This window comes from Pieris napi, chromosome 16 (genome assembly GCF_905475465.1).
Source record: "Pieris napi chromosome 16, ilPieNapi1.2, whole genome shotgun sequence".
Lineage (NCBI taxonomy): Eukaryota > Metazoa > Arthropoda > Insecta > Lepidoptera > Pieridae > Pieris > Pieris napi.
Window position 1 is genome coordinate 4,833,007 of NC_062249.1, and position 15,292 is coordinate 4,848,298.

The 15,292-nt window shown below is 33.4% G+C and overlaps 1 protein-coding gene across 5 annotated transcripts in view; it reads left to right on the plus strand.

Moving 5' to 3' along the window:
• Positions 1-4,687: 4,687 nt before the first annotated feature.
• LOC125057402 (potassium voltage-gated channel protein Shal) overlaps positions 4,688-15,292 on the plus strand; it is a 49,155-nt gene continuing 38,550 nt past the window's right edge. For all 5 annotated transcript variants that reach the window (XM_047661070.1, XM_047661071.1, XM_047661069.1 and 2 more), the window contains exon 1: positions 4,688-5,821. In XM_047661070.1, the coding sequence (XP_047517026.1) occupies positions 4,707-5,821 (1,115 nt within the window). In that variant the 5' untranslated portion in view covers positions 4,688-4,706. The remainder of the gene's footprint in view (positions 5,822-15,292) is intronic.

Consider the following 15,292-nt stretch of genomic DNA (forward strand, 5'->3'; position numbering starts at 1 on the left):
GCAGAAGTGAAAACTTGAATATTAACGTTGTGCATTTTTGATATTTTGGAATGGTTAGGGAATAATTTTGCACGAATTGCTATATTATCAGTATAAAAGTACTATCATTTATGTGGTAGAATACAATATTTATTTATTGCGCTATCGTACACAAACATGACAATTTATATTACATTAAACACGCCGCGCCAGATGTCTACTCTCCATCCGTATTACGAATTTTCGCTCAGGTCACGTGTCCTGACGTGAGTTTAACATTTTTTCCCATTCCAAAAAAAGTGTACAACGCCGCTAAAGAAGTTTTCACTTCAATAAACTTAATTCCAAGTTCTTAGTAATTGAGAATATTTTTTTTCCCGTAAGTTGGAGCTTAAATGAAATGGAGTAGAATTTGTAACAATATCACGAAGACTTCGTAAAGCAAAGTAGATTAAGAATAATTTTGTTTATTTAAGATTAGTTAAATAAATTTTAATGTTATTTGTATAATAAGTTATTTATTTTATTCATAGTATTTTTACGCATTTGCAATTCATACAGCTCAGTATGTACCAAAGAAATGTGCAATTTCTTTAAATATAAGTAAATGTATGAGTTAATGTACGATATATAATATATAAACCCTGAAACAATTCGTTATTTGGCCGGCTATTTCTACAAACAGTGTATCGTGTTTATATGTCGCAGCCAACTATCTTAGTTAGCTGTTCAATCAACAGCCTAGCCACTTTACTAAACAGCGCCGTTTAACTAGCAGCCTGAATACAGCCGTAGCATTTGTTACAACATTTAATAAAGTGGCTGGCTAATGCTTAGGCGTCATACGATCACATAACAGAAATAAAAAAGCTGAAATATCGAACATAAGAAATTTTTCATTTAATTTATTTAAAATGTAACTTATTAGTGTTATTACGCTTACTCTTTCTTTTCATTAAACTTTGGAAAACGTCATCAAATTTGTTGTTTGCCGACGCTTTATTGACAGTTTGGCGTAGGTGGCAGAAAGTGGAACTAAATTGAAATGAACAGGATAGACAAGTTATGTAACGTCATCGATTCAAGTAATTTGCCTAGCTGTTTCATCAAATGTGAATATTATTCAGGCCGCTAGGTGAACGGTGCTGTTTAGTAAAGAGACTAGGCTGTTGATTGAACGGCTAATTAAGCTAGTTGGCTGCGACATATACATACTAACAGTTTAATATCCTGTGTAATGTTTTATTATATGTATTAAATTCGGAATCATTCAAAGGCGCACAAGGCATTTAACTAAACCATACAAATACTTCATCAAAATATATATTATACTAAGTACCTAATTAATTATCGAGATGTACGCGCGTGTTTCAGCGTCCTTTTGTCTAATCAGGACAACTGTGACAGGTTTTGCAATTTTATCACTATTAGGTATGATCAAAATTTCATAAAATGTAATTTTTAAGATTTTTTATTTTATTTCGAATGATTTTTGTTTACCTTTTATTTACTGCATTTTATTATACTTCTATTGGACAGATTTATAATTTTAAAATCCATATTGTACTTTTCTAGTCAAAAGAAAAATGTATTATTATAAACTGTAAATTTTGTGCAAATACAATCTTTTTAATAAGTGTCAACGATGTAACTTAACTGTGAAGTCGGAAGTTACATCCCGTGCTTGAAACACTCTATTGAGAAATTATATTTATTTTTGACAGAATGTCCTGTAATAATTTATATATATGGATGAGTGAATATATTCATAGTGCGCTTTCCATTCCATTTGTACATAGAACGTAATTGGTGTAAGAATAAATGTACATTTTATAAAGTGAACTCTCTTTTCTTCCCATTGCTTCTGTATTCAAATTCTTTGGAATACGTAACAAAAGAAAGGTCCTTTCAAACTCAAAACTCAAAATAACTTTATTCATATAGGTAACCAAGTATACTTATGAACGTTAACAAAAAAGATATTAAATCAATTCTAAATTTACTACCAGTAAAATCAAGCTCGTAGAGCGGGCGAGAAGAACTGGCAAGAAACTCTCCGCCACTCGTTTTAATCGCCAAGTTTTGAGTCATACAAATTGTTTTTAAGGCAGACCAGCCAGAAATATTTAACTGGAGCAAATAATTCCCAAGGATAACACCATTTAAATAATCGTCAAATGTATAAAAAGCTTTATTGATTCATTTACGTTTAACGAGAGTTTTGAACTTATTCAGTGATAATTCTCTAATTTCGCTAGGGAGTTTGTTGTACTAATAGCACTCTTGCTAATAGTGTGATAAATCGCAGTGCTTGTGAGATCATTGGAATCACGGCGTAGCACCCATAGAATTTTTTTTCTATGAGCGCAATAATCACTCAAACCTAAAAACCTACTTGTCTCTAAAAAATAGAAAAGGTCCAAGAATAAAGAATGTCAAAGGAAGACTCATATAGGGTAGTAGCGCCACAGGGTTCAATATTAGTCTAGTAAATTGAAAAGCCACCACATGGAATCCTTTATGATCCGGATCAGAAATACTGCCAAAAGTATGAGAGCCCATATAATACGCACCAGGCATTTTTGTTATCTTCATTGAATAGTAATACCCTACAATATAATAAATAAAATTAAAAATTACTCCTACCAGCATCACGTGTTAAGGTGACTGTTCCTCGGTACTTATTTAAATAAATTGCATTACAAAAGGTGTACCTTACGAATCACTAATATATTTTATAATACATACTAGAAATAAAATAAAGCCATACATGCCACCGCCCGTTTAATCTAAGCCTCGGCTTTGCCGAGATTTGTACTGCTTTCTACCTGCAGTTTCAAGGAGATAACGAATTTCACTGTGAAGACTGGTTTACTTTAGTGATGATTATTTATGTGGGTCAAATCTTGATTATGAACAGAGTTCAAATGTATACTAAATGATTATACTTGTCAGCGTAGGCCTGTAACGATTTGCACTGTATCCTTTCAGGACAGAACTACTCTACAGGATTTCTTATTTTCTGTTGTGGGTGGGTTCAGTGGTAGTAGTGAGCTGTGGGTTTTAGAAAGTTTTCTCTATATATTATGTATCATATACGCGAGGTGAACATGTTAAATAACATTGGCCATCGTCTTGATTATAGCGCCATCCTGTGTTGGATCAGAGAAATATGTGTTATTCATAACTTTCAAGAATTGCGTAGGGTTTATAGTGACGCTGGCGATAAAGCGATGGTTCAATGATAATTCGCTTGGTAAAATGAAATTTCAATGCATATTATTAAAGCGTTTAACAATAACAGCCAAAAAAAAACAATTCGATATTTTGTTTAGAAAATTAAAGTATTGGCCATACTTTAATTTTCTAAACAAAATAATGAATTTTTAACATCTATAAATATTTTTGTCCTTAGATCGAAATGAAAATGGCAATGGATATATTATGTTGTTGGTCTGAGCGACAATAGATTCTTCTATATGCGAAGTTAAGGTGCACTTACTCGTCTGATAAAGGAATACATTGCGATGAAACTGTCATCTTATGCCCATTAAACAACGCGCCAGCCGCAGAAAGTTAGTAAAAAAAAAATATGTACAACAAATCTGAACAGCAACCCCATAAAGGGTTGTCCAATGTCCATGGCTCTATTATGAATGACTGCCCCACGGTGGCTTACAATAAGCTTTTGTATTCATGTTTTTTTTTCTTTAGAATAGAACCCAGGACTCCGAGTAAATATAATAGCATGTAACCAACCTACGGGGGTGATATCGTGCTACGATAACAAATCTCTCTTTTATTTTTACTTGAAACAATGTACTCTATTATTTTTCGGTTAAAAAATACAAAACTTTTATAAATGATAAAATCTTGAGGGTTAAAACTTGCAAAAGGAGAGAGAAAAAAGAAAAAAAAACAGGTGCCCTAATTCTAATCGATGCAATTGAAATAACGTCATAACTCTCAAGCCGGTCATTAGTGCAATCAATTTTTAACATAATGCCACCCCTATGTCGACCTACTTCAAATAAACGGGCCAAGAAAACACAACCTCGCTTAAGAATTAAGAGTACCTTCGACGTAAAGCCTTTAGCAGAGACAATAGCGCTTTTAAAAAAATATATTTTAAAGTGAAAAACATACAAAAGGTCGCTTAAGCTTAAAGATGTGTGATAGAGATAGAGCTTTCGCGATTGATAGGCGTGTAAGGATGGACGGATGAAAATCAATTTATTGACTGTGACGTCACGGCTTGCACATGCGTGTTTATGTCGGTCCCCGGGTAGAGTTGCTAGTGGATGAAATTTTTTACAAGTGAGAGGAATATTTCATACTTATAAGCCTTGTTACACTTGTTTCCATTTAAATTTATCTTTAAAACTAATCAAACCTACTGATTTCTTATTGATTGATTGGGTGTCTTAAAAAGGCTTTTCTCAATGGGCATAACTTCGACTTACACATTTGATTGTCTTTTTAACATTACATGCCTTGTTTTTTAGTTCTATTAATAAGTCTTCGAAAATAGGTTTTATTTCGTTACAAACCGTGTGTCTGTAGTGAAACAATACTTTTTCAAAATGATTCTATTATTTTAATATAATATTGGCGATTTTAAATATCCAGATACTAGCAACACTCGCTCATCTGGGCGGGCTCCCGAAATAGCGCCACGAGGGGGGCACGAGCCAGTAGAGCGGCGACGGTGGCGCCGAAAGCACGTGATGGCGTCCGTCGCCGCATGGCTGCCTTTCGCGCGCGCCGCGGCCATCGGCTGGGTCCCTATAGCCACACACCCCCTTCCCCCCCCGCCGGTGCCCAAAGACAGGCGCCGTGCTGAGGATGAAAAGCTTCTCATTAATGTCTCTGGACGACGGTTTGAAACCTGGAGAAACACCCTGGAAAAATATCCAGACTCACTTCTTGGTTCCTCTGAAAGAGAGTTCTTCTATGATGAAGACAGCCGAGAATACTTCTTTGATAGAGACCCTGATATATTCAGACACATACTCAATTACTACAGAACAGGAAAGCTACACTATCCAAAACATGAGTGCTTAACTGGTTATGATGAAGAGTTAGCGTTTTTCGGCATTTTGCCCGATGTTATTGGTGATTGTTGCTATGAAGACTATAGAGATAGGAAACGAGAGAATGCTGAGCGTCTCATGGATGACAAGCTCAGTGAAGCTGGCGACCAGAGTCTGCCACAGCTTACAGATTTGCGGCAAAAGATGTGGAGGGCGTTCGAGAACCCTCATACATCAACTGCTGCTCTAGTATTTTACTATGTTACCGGATTTTTCATTGCCGTCTCAGTTATGGCGAATGTAGTAGAAACAGTTCCCTGTGGACATCGGCCAGGTCGCGCAGGAACCTTACCTTGTGGAGAGAGATATAAGATAGTCTTCTTTTGTTTAGACACAGCCTGTGTAATGATTTTCACTGCTGAATATTTGTTGAGGCTGTTCGCAGCGCCAGATAGATGCAAATTCGTTAGATCGGTGATGTCGATCATTGATGTGGTGGCAATTTTGCCATATTATATTGGATTGGGGATTACTGACAACGATGATGTGTCGGGAGCCTTTGTGACCTTGAGAGTGTTTAGAGTGTTCAGAATCTTCAAGTTTTCAAGGCATTCGCAGGGATTACGTATCTTGGGTTATACTTTGAAGTCATGCGCCAGTGAGCTGGGATTTCTGGTCTTTTCCCTGGCGATGGCCATCATTATTTTTGCAACTGTTATGTTCTACGCTGAGAAGAATGAACAGGATACCAACTTCACTTCCATTCCTGCTGCTTTTTGGTACACCATTGTCACCATGACTACACTTGGGTGAGTTTGTTTTTGTTAAATATTGTGTAGTCTATAATTTAAAAATGTTATGTATTGTCAAAAAATCGGCTTTGTTCCAATATAATTTTCTGCGAAGTTATTTGTTTTGTCTATTTTATGAATTATTGTGAGACAGAAATATGCAAATGGTAAAAGCAGTGAATTTTCGCAAAGATTGTAATTCCAAGCTGCCACCTGTCGCCACGTTTATATATTAAACTGTCATGGCGGCCAAGGATTTCCCTCCATAAATTGATTCTGCTTAAATATTAATAAACGCGCAGATTGGTTGCGTATTGATGCGACATTTTGTTCTGCAGATAATTTTATTACAGATAATCGTCATTTATCGTAGTATTTTAATAAACAGGTGAAAATTTTTAATATAATTTCAATTTTAAAATCGTGTTTGTTCAATTAGTGATATTACAATTTACTGATTCTTTGGATATTAAGATATTTAACGCACAGTGACCGAATCTAAAAAAACACTTTTATTTTTACAATTTTTTTCACAGCAGGGTTGTATCAACTAACATAACATCATACAATCATTTTGTTCCATTTATACAAAAAATATTTGCCCAGCTAAAATGCTTCGGTTTACGGTTTGGCCGAAATTGTGTCAAATCAAAAGAATCGTGTCAATGAGATTTTTCATCCCTTTTGTTACTTTGATGAAAACATTCTGATATGGAAAAGGGCTCTGTGAAAAGAGCTTCGTTGTATCTGCGGCCGATGGTAGTCTGGTTCCGTTTGTAACTTAAAAGGAAGTTGTTACCAGTTTTGCAATTTCAAGTGATTTTAAGTGTGAAATATTAAAGCAAGGATCTGATTAATTACGATACACAATAATAAAATCGTTTATGCACAACACTAATAGCGGCTAGGTGTTCTTTTTGATTCCAAACTTTAAAGCTTTGATTTTAAAACATGTCAGTCAATCAATCTACAAAATCAGGTTAGATATTAAAAAAAAAAAACACTATGAGCTACAAAATGATGTCACTATAAAATATCATCAAATATAGATAAAATAAGAATATGGTATAGCTATGTCGTGAAATGCAGTAATTTCAAGAAATGCTATTCGTATGTACTAGCATAATAAACAATGGACTTACCAATATAGTCACTGCACTTTTTATTTTTGAAGAATTTTTTTCAGTCGTGTTCATTGAATAATATAATTTAATAATTAAAATAAATTAGGTATATTCAAATGATGATGCTCAGAATTTGTTACTAAATTAGGGATAAATTTCCAGTATAAGGTTAAATTACCATTTTCCGCTTCTGATTAAACATATGAAGTTTAATAAGTTAGCAATTCATTATCAAATTCTTTACTTCGTTCAAGTTACCTCTTAATAGACTCTCAGGGCAATTCAGAAACGCTTGGCGCTAAGTATGACTTCTAGGGGTAAGAAACGAGACTTAGCTTGTTGGCTCGTATCAATATTCAATACATTGTTGACGTTCGAGAGTGAGACTCTGAACTTTATAATCATTAACTAATCTTTGCATAGATAATCCTATTCAATTGGGCTATCTTTATTTTACGAGAAAGGTCGATTTGTCTAAACAAAAGAGCTACGCAAGGGAAGTACACAAAAGCTTTCTTTGTCCTTTACCATTGAATTTAAAGAAACCCAAACGTTTGCAAGTCGAATCAGCTAAGTAATTAGTGATATATGACCCTCGAAATACCTTTATGAAATTTATAAAAAGGTTCTTTTATATGTGTTTTTGACTAACAAAATGCTCTAAGGTTCTTTCCAAGATTCCATAAGAATCCTCATTATCCATATTCCGCCCGTATCTCAAGTTTAAAACTCGTCTTGAGCACTGTCAAATAATCTGAAGTTATAGATGCCTTACATTATGCCCTAAGCAGAAATAGCAATGGGCGGGGCAATCATGATGTACAGATAAAAGGTGGACTTTAAAGACAACTATATGGAAAGGACTAAGGGGAAGAAGGAGAAGAGGGTGCCATAAAGAAGGTGGATAGAAGATATAGAAGAAGAATATAGAAGAAAGCCATGGATTATTTGGAAAAAGCTTGAGGAGGCCTTTACCTTTAAAGGGTTCCGATCAATGGTACTGAAGGAAGTTAGGATATTAGGGCAACAAGAAAAAAAATGTATCTAACAAATTTAAGCTGTACATTTGTAAAGTTTGGAAATAAACGGGCTTTATTATTATTATAGTATAGTATATAATAGAAGAAATGGTTCGAACTCTTGAGACTTTTAAGTCTAATTGACGCTTTAGATTTGGACATAAGCTTAAATTATTTTTGCTAGAAATGATAATATAACTTGTTATAGTTTGTTATGAATCTTTAATACCATATTAAAAATGAGTTCAGTCTCTTCAATACAAATTATATAAACTCTCGTATATACCAAGTTAGTAGGATTAAGTAATTATATAAAATCCTCTTCAGACGGTCCTTTCAGAACATATTTGAAGAAATATTTCAAACCTTAGAAACTTAGGTTGATACTTTAATTACATTAGTAAATTAATATCACATATTTAATTTCTTTTAATTATTTTATGTTTTGAATGTTAATTTTCTAATTTTGATATGTCTAAGAATAGCATACAAGGCAAAGTAATAGTCAGGTAGAAGGAGACCTGGCCGCAGAGACACGACTTGGTTGAAGAATCTTTGACAATGGTTTACTCAAAGCACCATTGCTCAGAAGCGCAGCATCCAAAGTTACAGCAGCCATGATGATCGCTAACCTTCGAAAAGAGCTGGCACTATTTGAAGAAGTCTATGAAAATATGAACAATACATATCGTAATCTGTTTTATAGATAACTTATCTTTAGGTGTTCCAATGTAAATTGTATAATTAACAATGTATCATTATTATTACGTTTTTGAAAGAAAATTCGATTGATGAGAGATGACGGCTGCAATAATTATCTTAAAACATTGTATTAACATTTTTTAAATTTGAATTTGGTTAATGTAAAAAAATGCACTAATGGCAGTGAAAACATGTCGTTGTTATTTAAATTATAATCAAACTACCACACCTAAGTAATAACGAACAAATAAAATTCTAGAAAAAATTCATAAAAAATAATTAAAAAAAATTCAAATTAAATTTAAATAGTTTAATCCTTTTTACATTACCGAAACTTTTAATGTTTAATACGTATTTGTCGTATAATTGAAATAACATAAGATGGTTGTTTTTCAAAAGCTTTTCTAGGTCAGTCACAAAGACGTGATATTTCAAAGTATATGTGCCATTCTTTCTCATAGATTGCAATATCTTCTGATACCCTCTTTGAAATTGAACATCAGTAAGAATGATATTAAATCGAAGTTTATATCATTTGGTATTTTTGTTTACTAGTATACATGATTCTTTGTAATCATTAATATATTTGCAATACTTACAGGGATAATTTAAATCAAAATATATTTAGTCATACACCAGTATCTACTACACATTGAAACATGTTGAAAAACATTAAACTGAATCTACTAGTTCCCAAAACAAAGGCGTAGAGCGAGAAAAACTGGCAAGAAACTCTCCGCCAGACTTTTTAATTCCTCGTGAAAAAAATTTTTGGTTGTAAAAAAATGTGATATCCTCTAATTATTTTTACATGCTAATCGTTGAGCACAATGCTTCACTTGACATTGAAACAATACTTTCCATACATTTACTAAGTTAGTTTTATTCTATATAGACATTGATAAAAAGTAAAAATGGCGACAATTTATTTATAGGGAGCGTTTAAGTATTACGTCACGCAATTTTTAACGTTTTTCTTTACCCAATAGTAAAACGTTTCGTGACCACCCAGTAACTCTTTATAGCTAAAAGTTACCATTATGTGCTGTAAAGTAGTGGGAGTCGAAAATAATATTAACAATAACGCGTAATTCAATCCCCGCCCCGCATCGTAACGTTTTACAAAAGGAACAAAAAAATTCGTTACGTTATACTTGAACGCTCTCAAACGCAAATCTGAATTGAACATCTTGTTTTCATAGCAATAAATAATACATAGTACTATAGCTACGTCGTACTAGAAGACATTAGAGCGATAGGTATATAGTTTTTTCCCCCTTTTCAAGAAACGCGATGTAATTAGAATGTTAATGTACTGTTGCCGTTTCATAAACAAAACAAATGCAAAATATAACGCTAACTACCGCGTTTACCTACGTCTTATTTTTGTTTATATATCGCCAAACATCTACGATAGACAATAGTAACTAAGACAATAGATCTGCACATAAATTGTAGATTACGCATGTATGCACAAAATTTGACTCAGGGTCTTCTTATTTAAAGTTATATAGTTTTATTTTTTCAACTTTCATATACTTTTCCTTACACAAAACTTACGTTACCCACGGCAGAGAGAAAACGGAACTTTTAACAAAAATATTTTATAGAGATTCATAACATTTAATTATATTAAAATAGGCAATTTGTTAGTCGTTTATTATGTTTAGAGAGTGTTGATCAGTTGCCAGCCTTTGATATTAATGTTTGGTTTGGGACAGTTATGTAGATATCTAGGTCAATGCCTTGTCAGTAGTTTTTAAGTAAATCTGATTTTTCACCGTTTATAGAACTATGAACTTTAGTTTTTTGTATAGCCTGTTCAGAACACATCTACCAACTATATTTTCAGGACGAACGCTCAAATAATTACTAGATTGAAGGTTTTGAGACCTAAAGAAGTTTATCTAGATGTATGAAAGCCCATAATCACCCAATCTAATCTATAAAAATCCTATTGGGCAAGTGAGATATGCTTTACTATAAACTAGGGACCAGCCCCGGCTTCGCACGGGTGCAATGCTGACACTAAGTACACATAATATAAAAAAATAGTGGCCCGCTCCGGTTTCGCGAGGGTATAAAATATATAGCCTATGTCACTCACAGAAAAAATGATTAAAATCGATCCAGTAGTTTTGATTTATTCATTATTCATTACATTTAATTTGGATATTTTGATAAATCTCGTAAGGTTCAGCCTGCGTTTGCAATGTAAGCGGAAAAAATGTAATTATTTACGACGTCACATTAGAAACCTCAAAAATAACAGTATTTCTCCACTATTTAATGAATGTTATTATACATATAAACCTTCCTCTTCAATCACTCTATCTATTAAAAAACCGCATCAAAATCCGTTGCGTAGTTGCATACATAGGGATATAGGAACAGAGAAAGCGACTTGCAATATTTTAACTTCTTGGGCATATTTTCTTGGTTGTATGCCCTTTAATAATTCCACCCAGTTTTAAGAGGTTTTCTAGTATACATTTAAGTTTGTCATCCGTAATATCTCATATTTAGTATGTTTGCTCTGGGTTAGATATCTCATTAATTCTGTGTCACGCGCCTACTTTATTTTATCTATTTATAGTCGTTGTTGTTGAGAAAAGACAATTTGTCGTGAATGGATTTCGAGAATGGTAATTGAAAGCTCTCGATAAATTCCTTTCTTTAAAATTTTAGTTATCTTATGTTTTCTTACAACTATACCTATAGAGATATTTTGTCGTAAGTTAGTTACTACATAAATCTATAAGACCACCTCGACGTCCGTCGTTCCACAACTGAGCGTTTTTAAGGCAGTTTTTGCCGCGCACCACCTCTATGTGTGTGGTGTGAAGTATTTTCGAACCAATTCGACTTAGGGTCCTTCAAAAAAGAGCATACCAATTCTTAAAAGGCCGGCAGCACTTGGGAGCCCTCTGGTAATGTGAGTGTCAATGTTATCACTTAACAGCTAGCCTCGTGCCCGATTGTTTCACATTGGTGAATTCTTTGATGTTACATAATGTGTTTCCTTATATCGCAAGGAAAAGGACAAATACAACATAGGGGACGTTATGAGTACACAATCAAATCTTATATGCGTAATTAAATAGTATTGACTACGTTGCGAATCAAATGTTTAGGTTACGCAGACGCGAAACTTCATGTTATTTATACGGCGATTGTAACGTATGTAATGTTTATCACAGTATTTAATAAATTGTTCGTATTGGACGTGGGATATTTAAAAAAGATATACACTCAAAAAAGCAATACCAATTGCTTTAAAACAATGTTACTCTGTAATGTTATTTAATTATTTGCTTACAGTACTTAGCTAATACGATAATGTCGAAAAAAAATTAAATACATAATATTAGTGAGATTATATATTAGGAACTCTGGGAACATACAATGATGTCAATAGATATTTATTGAAAAAGATAGTTATTGTTTATTCTGCATACCATTTCATTGGCGTTTTGATTAAAAATTCTTTTTTTATTTATTTAACAACACTTCGTTGCAGAATCATAATACAATAGACATAATTAAATGAAAAGGCCACTGGCGGCCTTATCGCTTTCGTGCGATCTCTCTTTAGTAAGGTTTTCTAAAAAAAGGAAGGAATAATAATATAGCACATGAAATTATTCCTGAGCGGCTAGAAATAGCCTGTAAAGGTTAAAGGGCAATTAGTCGGCTAGTTCATAATTAAGTTTGGTAAACACCCCGAGCGTATCTGCGATTACCCTTACGGTACGGTGTTTCGCATAATTGATTGTTAAACTTAACTACAGTTTAACAGGTATATAAGTTTTGATATAGGTCCCATGGCACCCGTTGGTCAAACATTCGTAATTCATATTTTATCCTATTATTAGAATATTGTTGGCCTAGTGGCTTTAGCGTATTACTCTTATCCAGGGATGATCTCAGCAGGCCGGAGATTCGGTCTCCAGCTGTGCAAATAAACTTTATATGGGATATAACACTCGTTCGGAAAACATCGTGATGAAACCGTTAAGAACCAAAAAGTCGACACTTGAAAGTACAGAAGGCTGATCAAACAACATGAGAACAAAAATCGATTACTCAACAGAAATCTAAGGCTCAGACTTAAAAAAGTTCATTCATTATTTTAAGTACTATTCGGTTTTGCATAAATATATTATATACAAAACGTACGTAATGAAAGGCGGATCTTCATATTATTTATAAAGGAAAAGCGGCGAGCTCTTCAGATTTATATCGGTATGTTGTATTGTATGATCAAAGAGTTCTATTGTCACTGAATTATTTTTATTCTATGATTAATATAGACGAAAAAATTCGAAACAAAATTAACGTCGAAACAGCAGTTTAAAAACAAATTAAAATACGAATATCTTGTCTTCATTAATCAAATGATTCTTTCTAAGCTTGTCAAAACAAAATAATAAATTACTATAAAACGCATGTATTTTGACGTTGTTACGAAAGCGTCGCACTTGACCTACATATCCTAATTACCTGAAGACGAAAAGGCAAAAGATTTCTTTCGTCAATTATGATTTTGTTTTAAGAATTTTAGACTGAAGCTTGATCGTATTTTGTTTTTATTTGCTATGGATTTCATTCACTAGTTCAAATATTTTAATAATATTCTCTATTAACTCAAGATACAGAAGGAACGTGATAATGCTTGTCAATCACGCGATACGTCAGTTATGGAAATATTGAATTATATATAAAAGTATGTTCTATATAATATGATATACTTCCTCGTTTACCTATTAAAACTTTTGCCACTTACTTTTGTAGAACCATCCGAGGTTTTAACTCTGCTATTGCTAGGATGTAAGTTAGTTTATAATTAATAGTCTCTTGATTTTAACTCTTTCCACCGAGTTATCTCCCAATGTTTATAGTTTAAAAAAAATATATTTCTTAGTAATAGTAACTAAGTATAAAGCAGGCTGGGTTTACCTGTGCAATTGTTATTGTTGTTTGTTTCTAGATGTAAGATTTTATTGTAATGCGCGATGGAAAATGTATATAAATGAATATGATATTGAAAATTACATTCTCGAACTCACAAACAACCAGCCGACCTACACATAACCATAGTACTTACTTTCTCAGTATTTATTAAAATAAAGCATAATATAGTATTTTTTTAACCTTTGATTTAAATAAATACATAAAAAATTAGTTTATTTTTAAAAATCAGTATTCCTACTTATGTCATAATTTGATGGAATTTTGTTCGTAATAATAAAAATTTCTTTGAAATGCAGTCGTTCATGTATTGAAAAAGTCGAGACGTCTAGTGTCTGAATTAACAAGGTTGAAAAGGGAAATCACGGTAATCTTGTGTGCACTTTCGTTTGAATCGATAACACATTGGCAGTCTGAGTGTGATTCACAGTCGCGCCATAATATGCATTCCGTGCCAATTCTTGAGCTTACCTAGACTTGTCTGCGCCAAAATATCTATTCAATAAATAAGGAGGTGGAGCACTCTTAGCACACCGGGTGCAAAAATATATATAACTAGCTGACCGGACTAACGTCGTATTGCCATGTATATAATTTATAATAAAAAATAGGGGTTGATCGTAGAGGGGTGAAAGAGGGGTTGTATGTATTTTTTTAATGCTGTATCATAAAAAAATAAAAACAGAAGAAAACATCTAAAAATAAAAAATAAATATTTAGGGGTTAATTTAGGACTACCCTTAACATTTAGGGGGATGAAAAATAGATGTTGTCCGATTCTCAGACATACTCAATATGCACACAACATTTCATGAGAATCGGTCGAGCCGTTTCGGAGGAGTTTAACCACAAACACCGCGACACGAGAATTTTAGATATTAGATGATGTATTTTTGATTTAATAAGTCAGAGTACCATTTGGTTTAATAAACATTCTCCTCGCATTTTTAACAATTTAAACCATTCACCGGCTTCAAGAACAACATGTGACTTGTACCTTCTGACTTCTCCCGAAACTATATTTTGGGTGTCTATAAAAGTGAATCCTCGAAACATTAAACTATCAAGGATATTAGATATATATGTGTTAAGACGATCAGCAAGTGTTTCAGTTCACTTGAAACTTACCTGGGAGACTCTGCAATGGGGTGGCTTTGGTAGTCCTGTATATCGGTGAAGATTTTTTTAAATACTCAATGTCACTATTCAATTAGCACTTGATAAGTCAAGTGAACCTCTCGGTAGGCATGCGGGGAATTCGTAAATACTTGTAATCAAAGAAGGACATACACTTGTGTGTTATCAAGTCATAATAGAAGCAACTAATATATATAATATATTTGAGCAGTGTTGGCCTCAGTGTGCGACTCTCATACCTGAGGTCGTAGGTTCGATCCCCGGCTGTGCACTAATGGACTTTCTTTCTATGTGCGCATTTAACATTTGCTTGAACGGTGAAGGAAAACATCGTGAGGAAACCGACATGTCTTAGACCCAAAAAGTCGACGGCGTGCGTCAGGCACTGAAGGCTATGTCCACCTACTTGCCTATTAAATTGAAAAATGATCATGAAACAGATTCAGAAATCTGAGGCCCAGACCTAAAAAACACTGCACTGCACTGCAGCGCCACTGATTTATTTTTATATTAATAATATATATTTAATATTATTT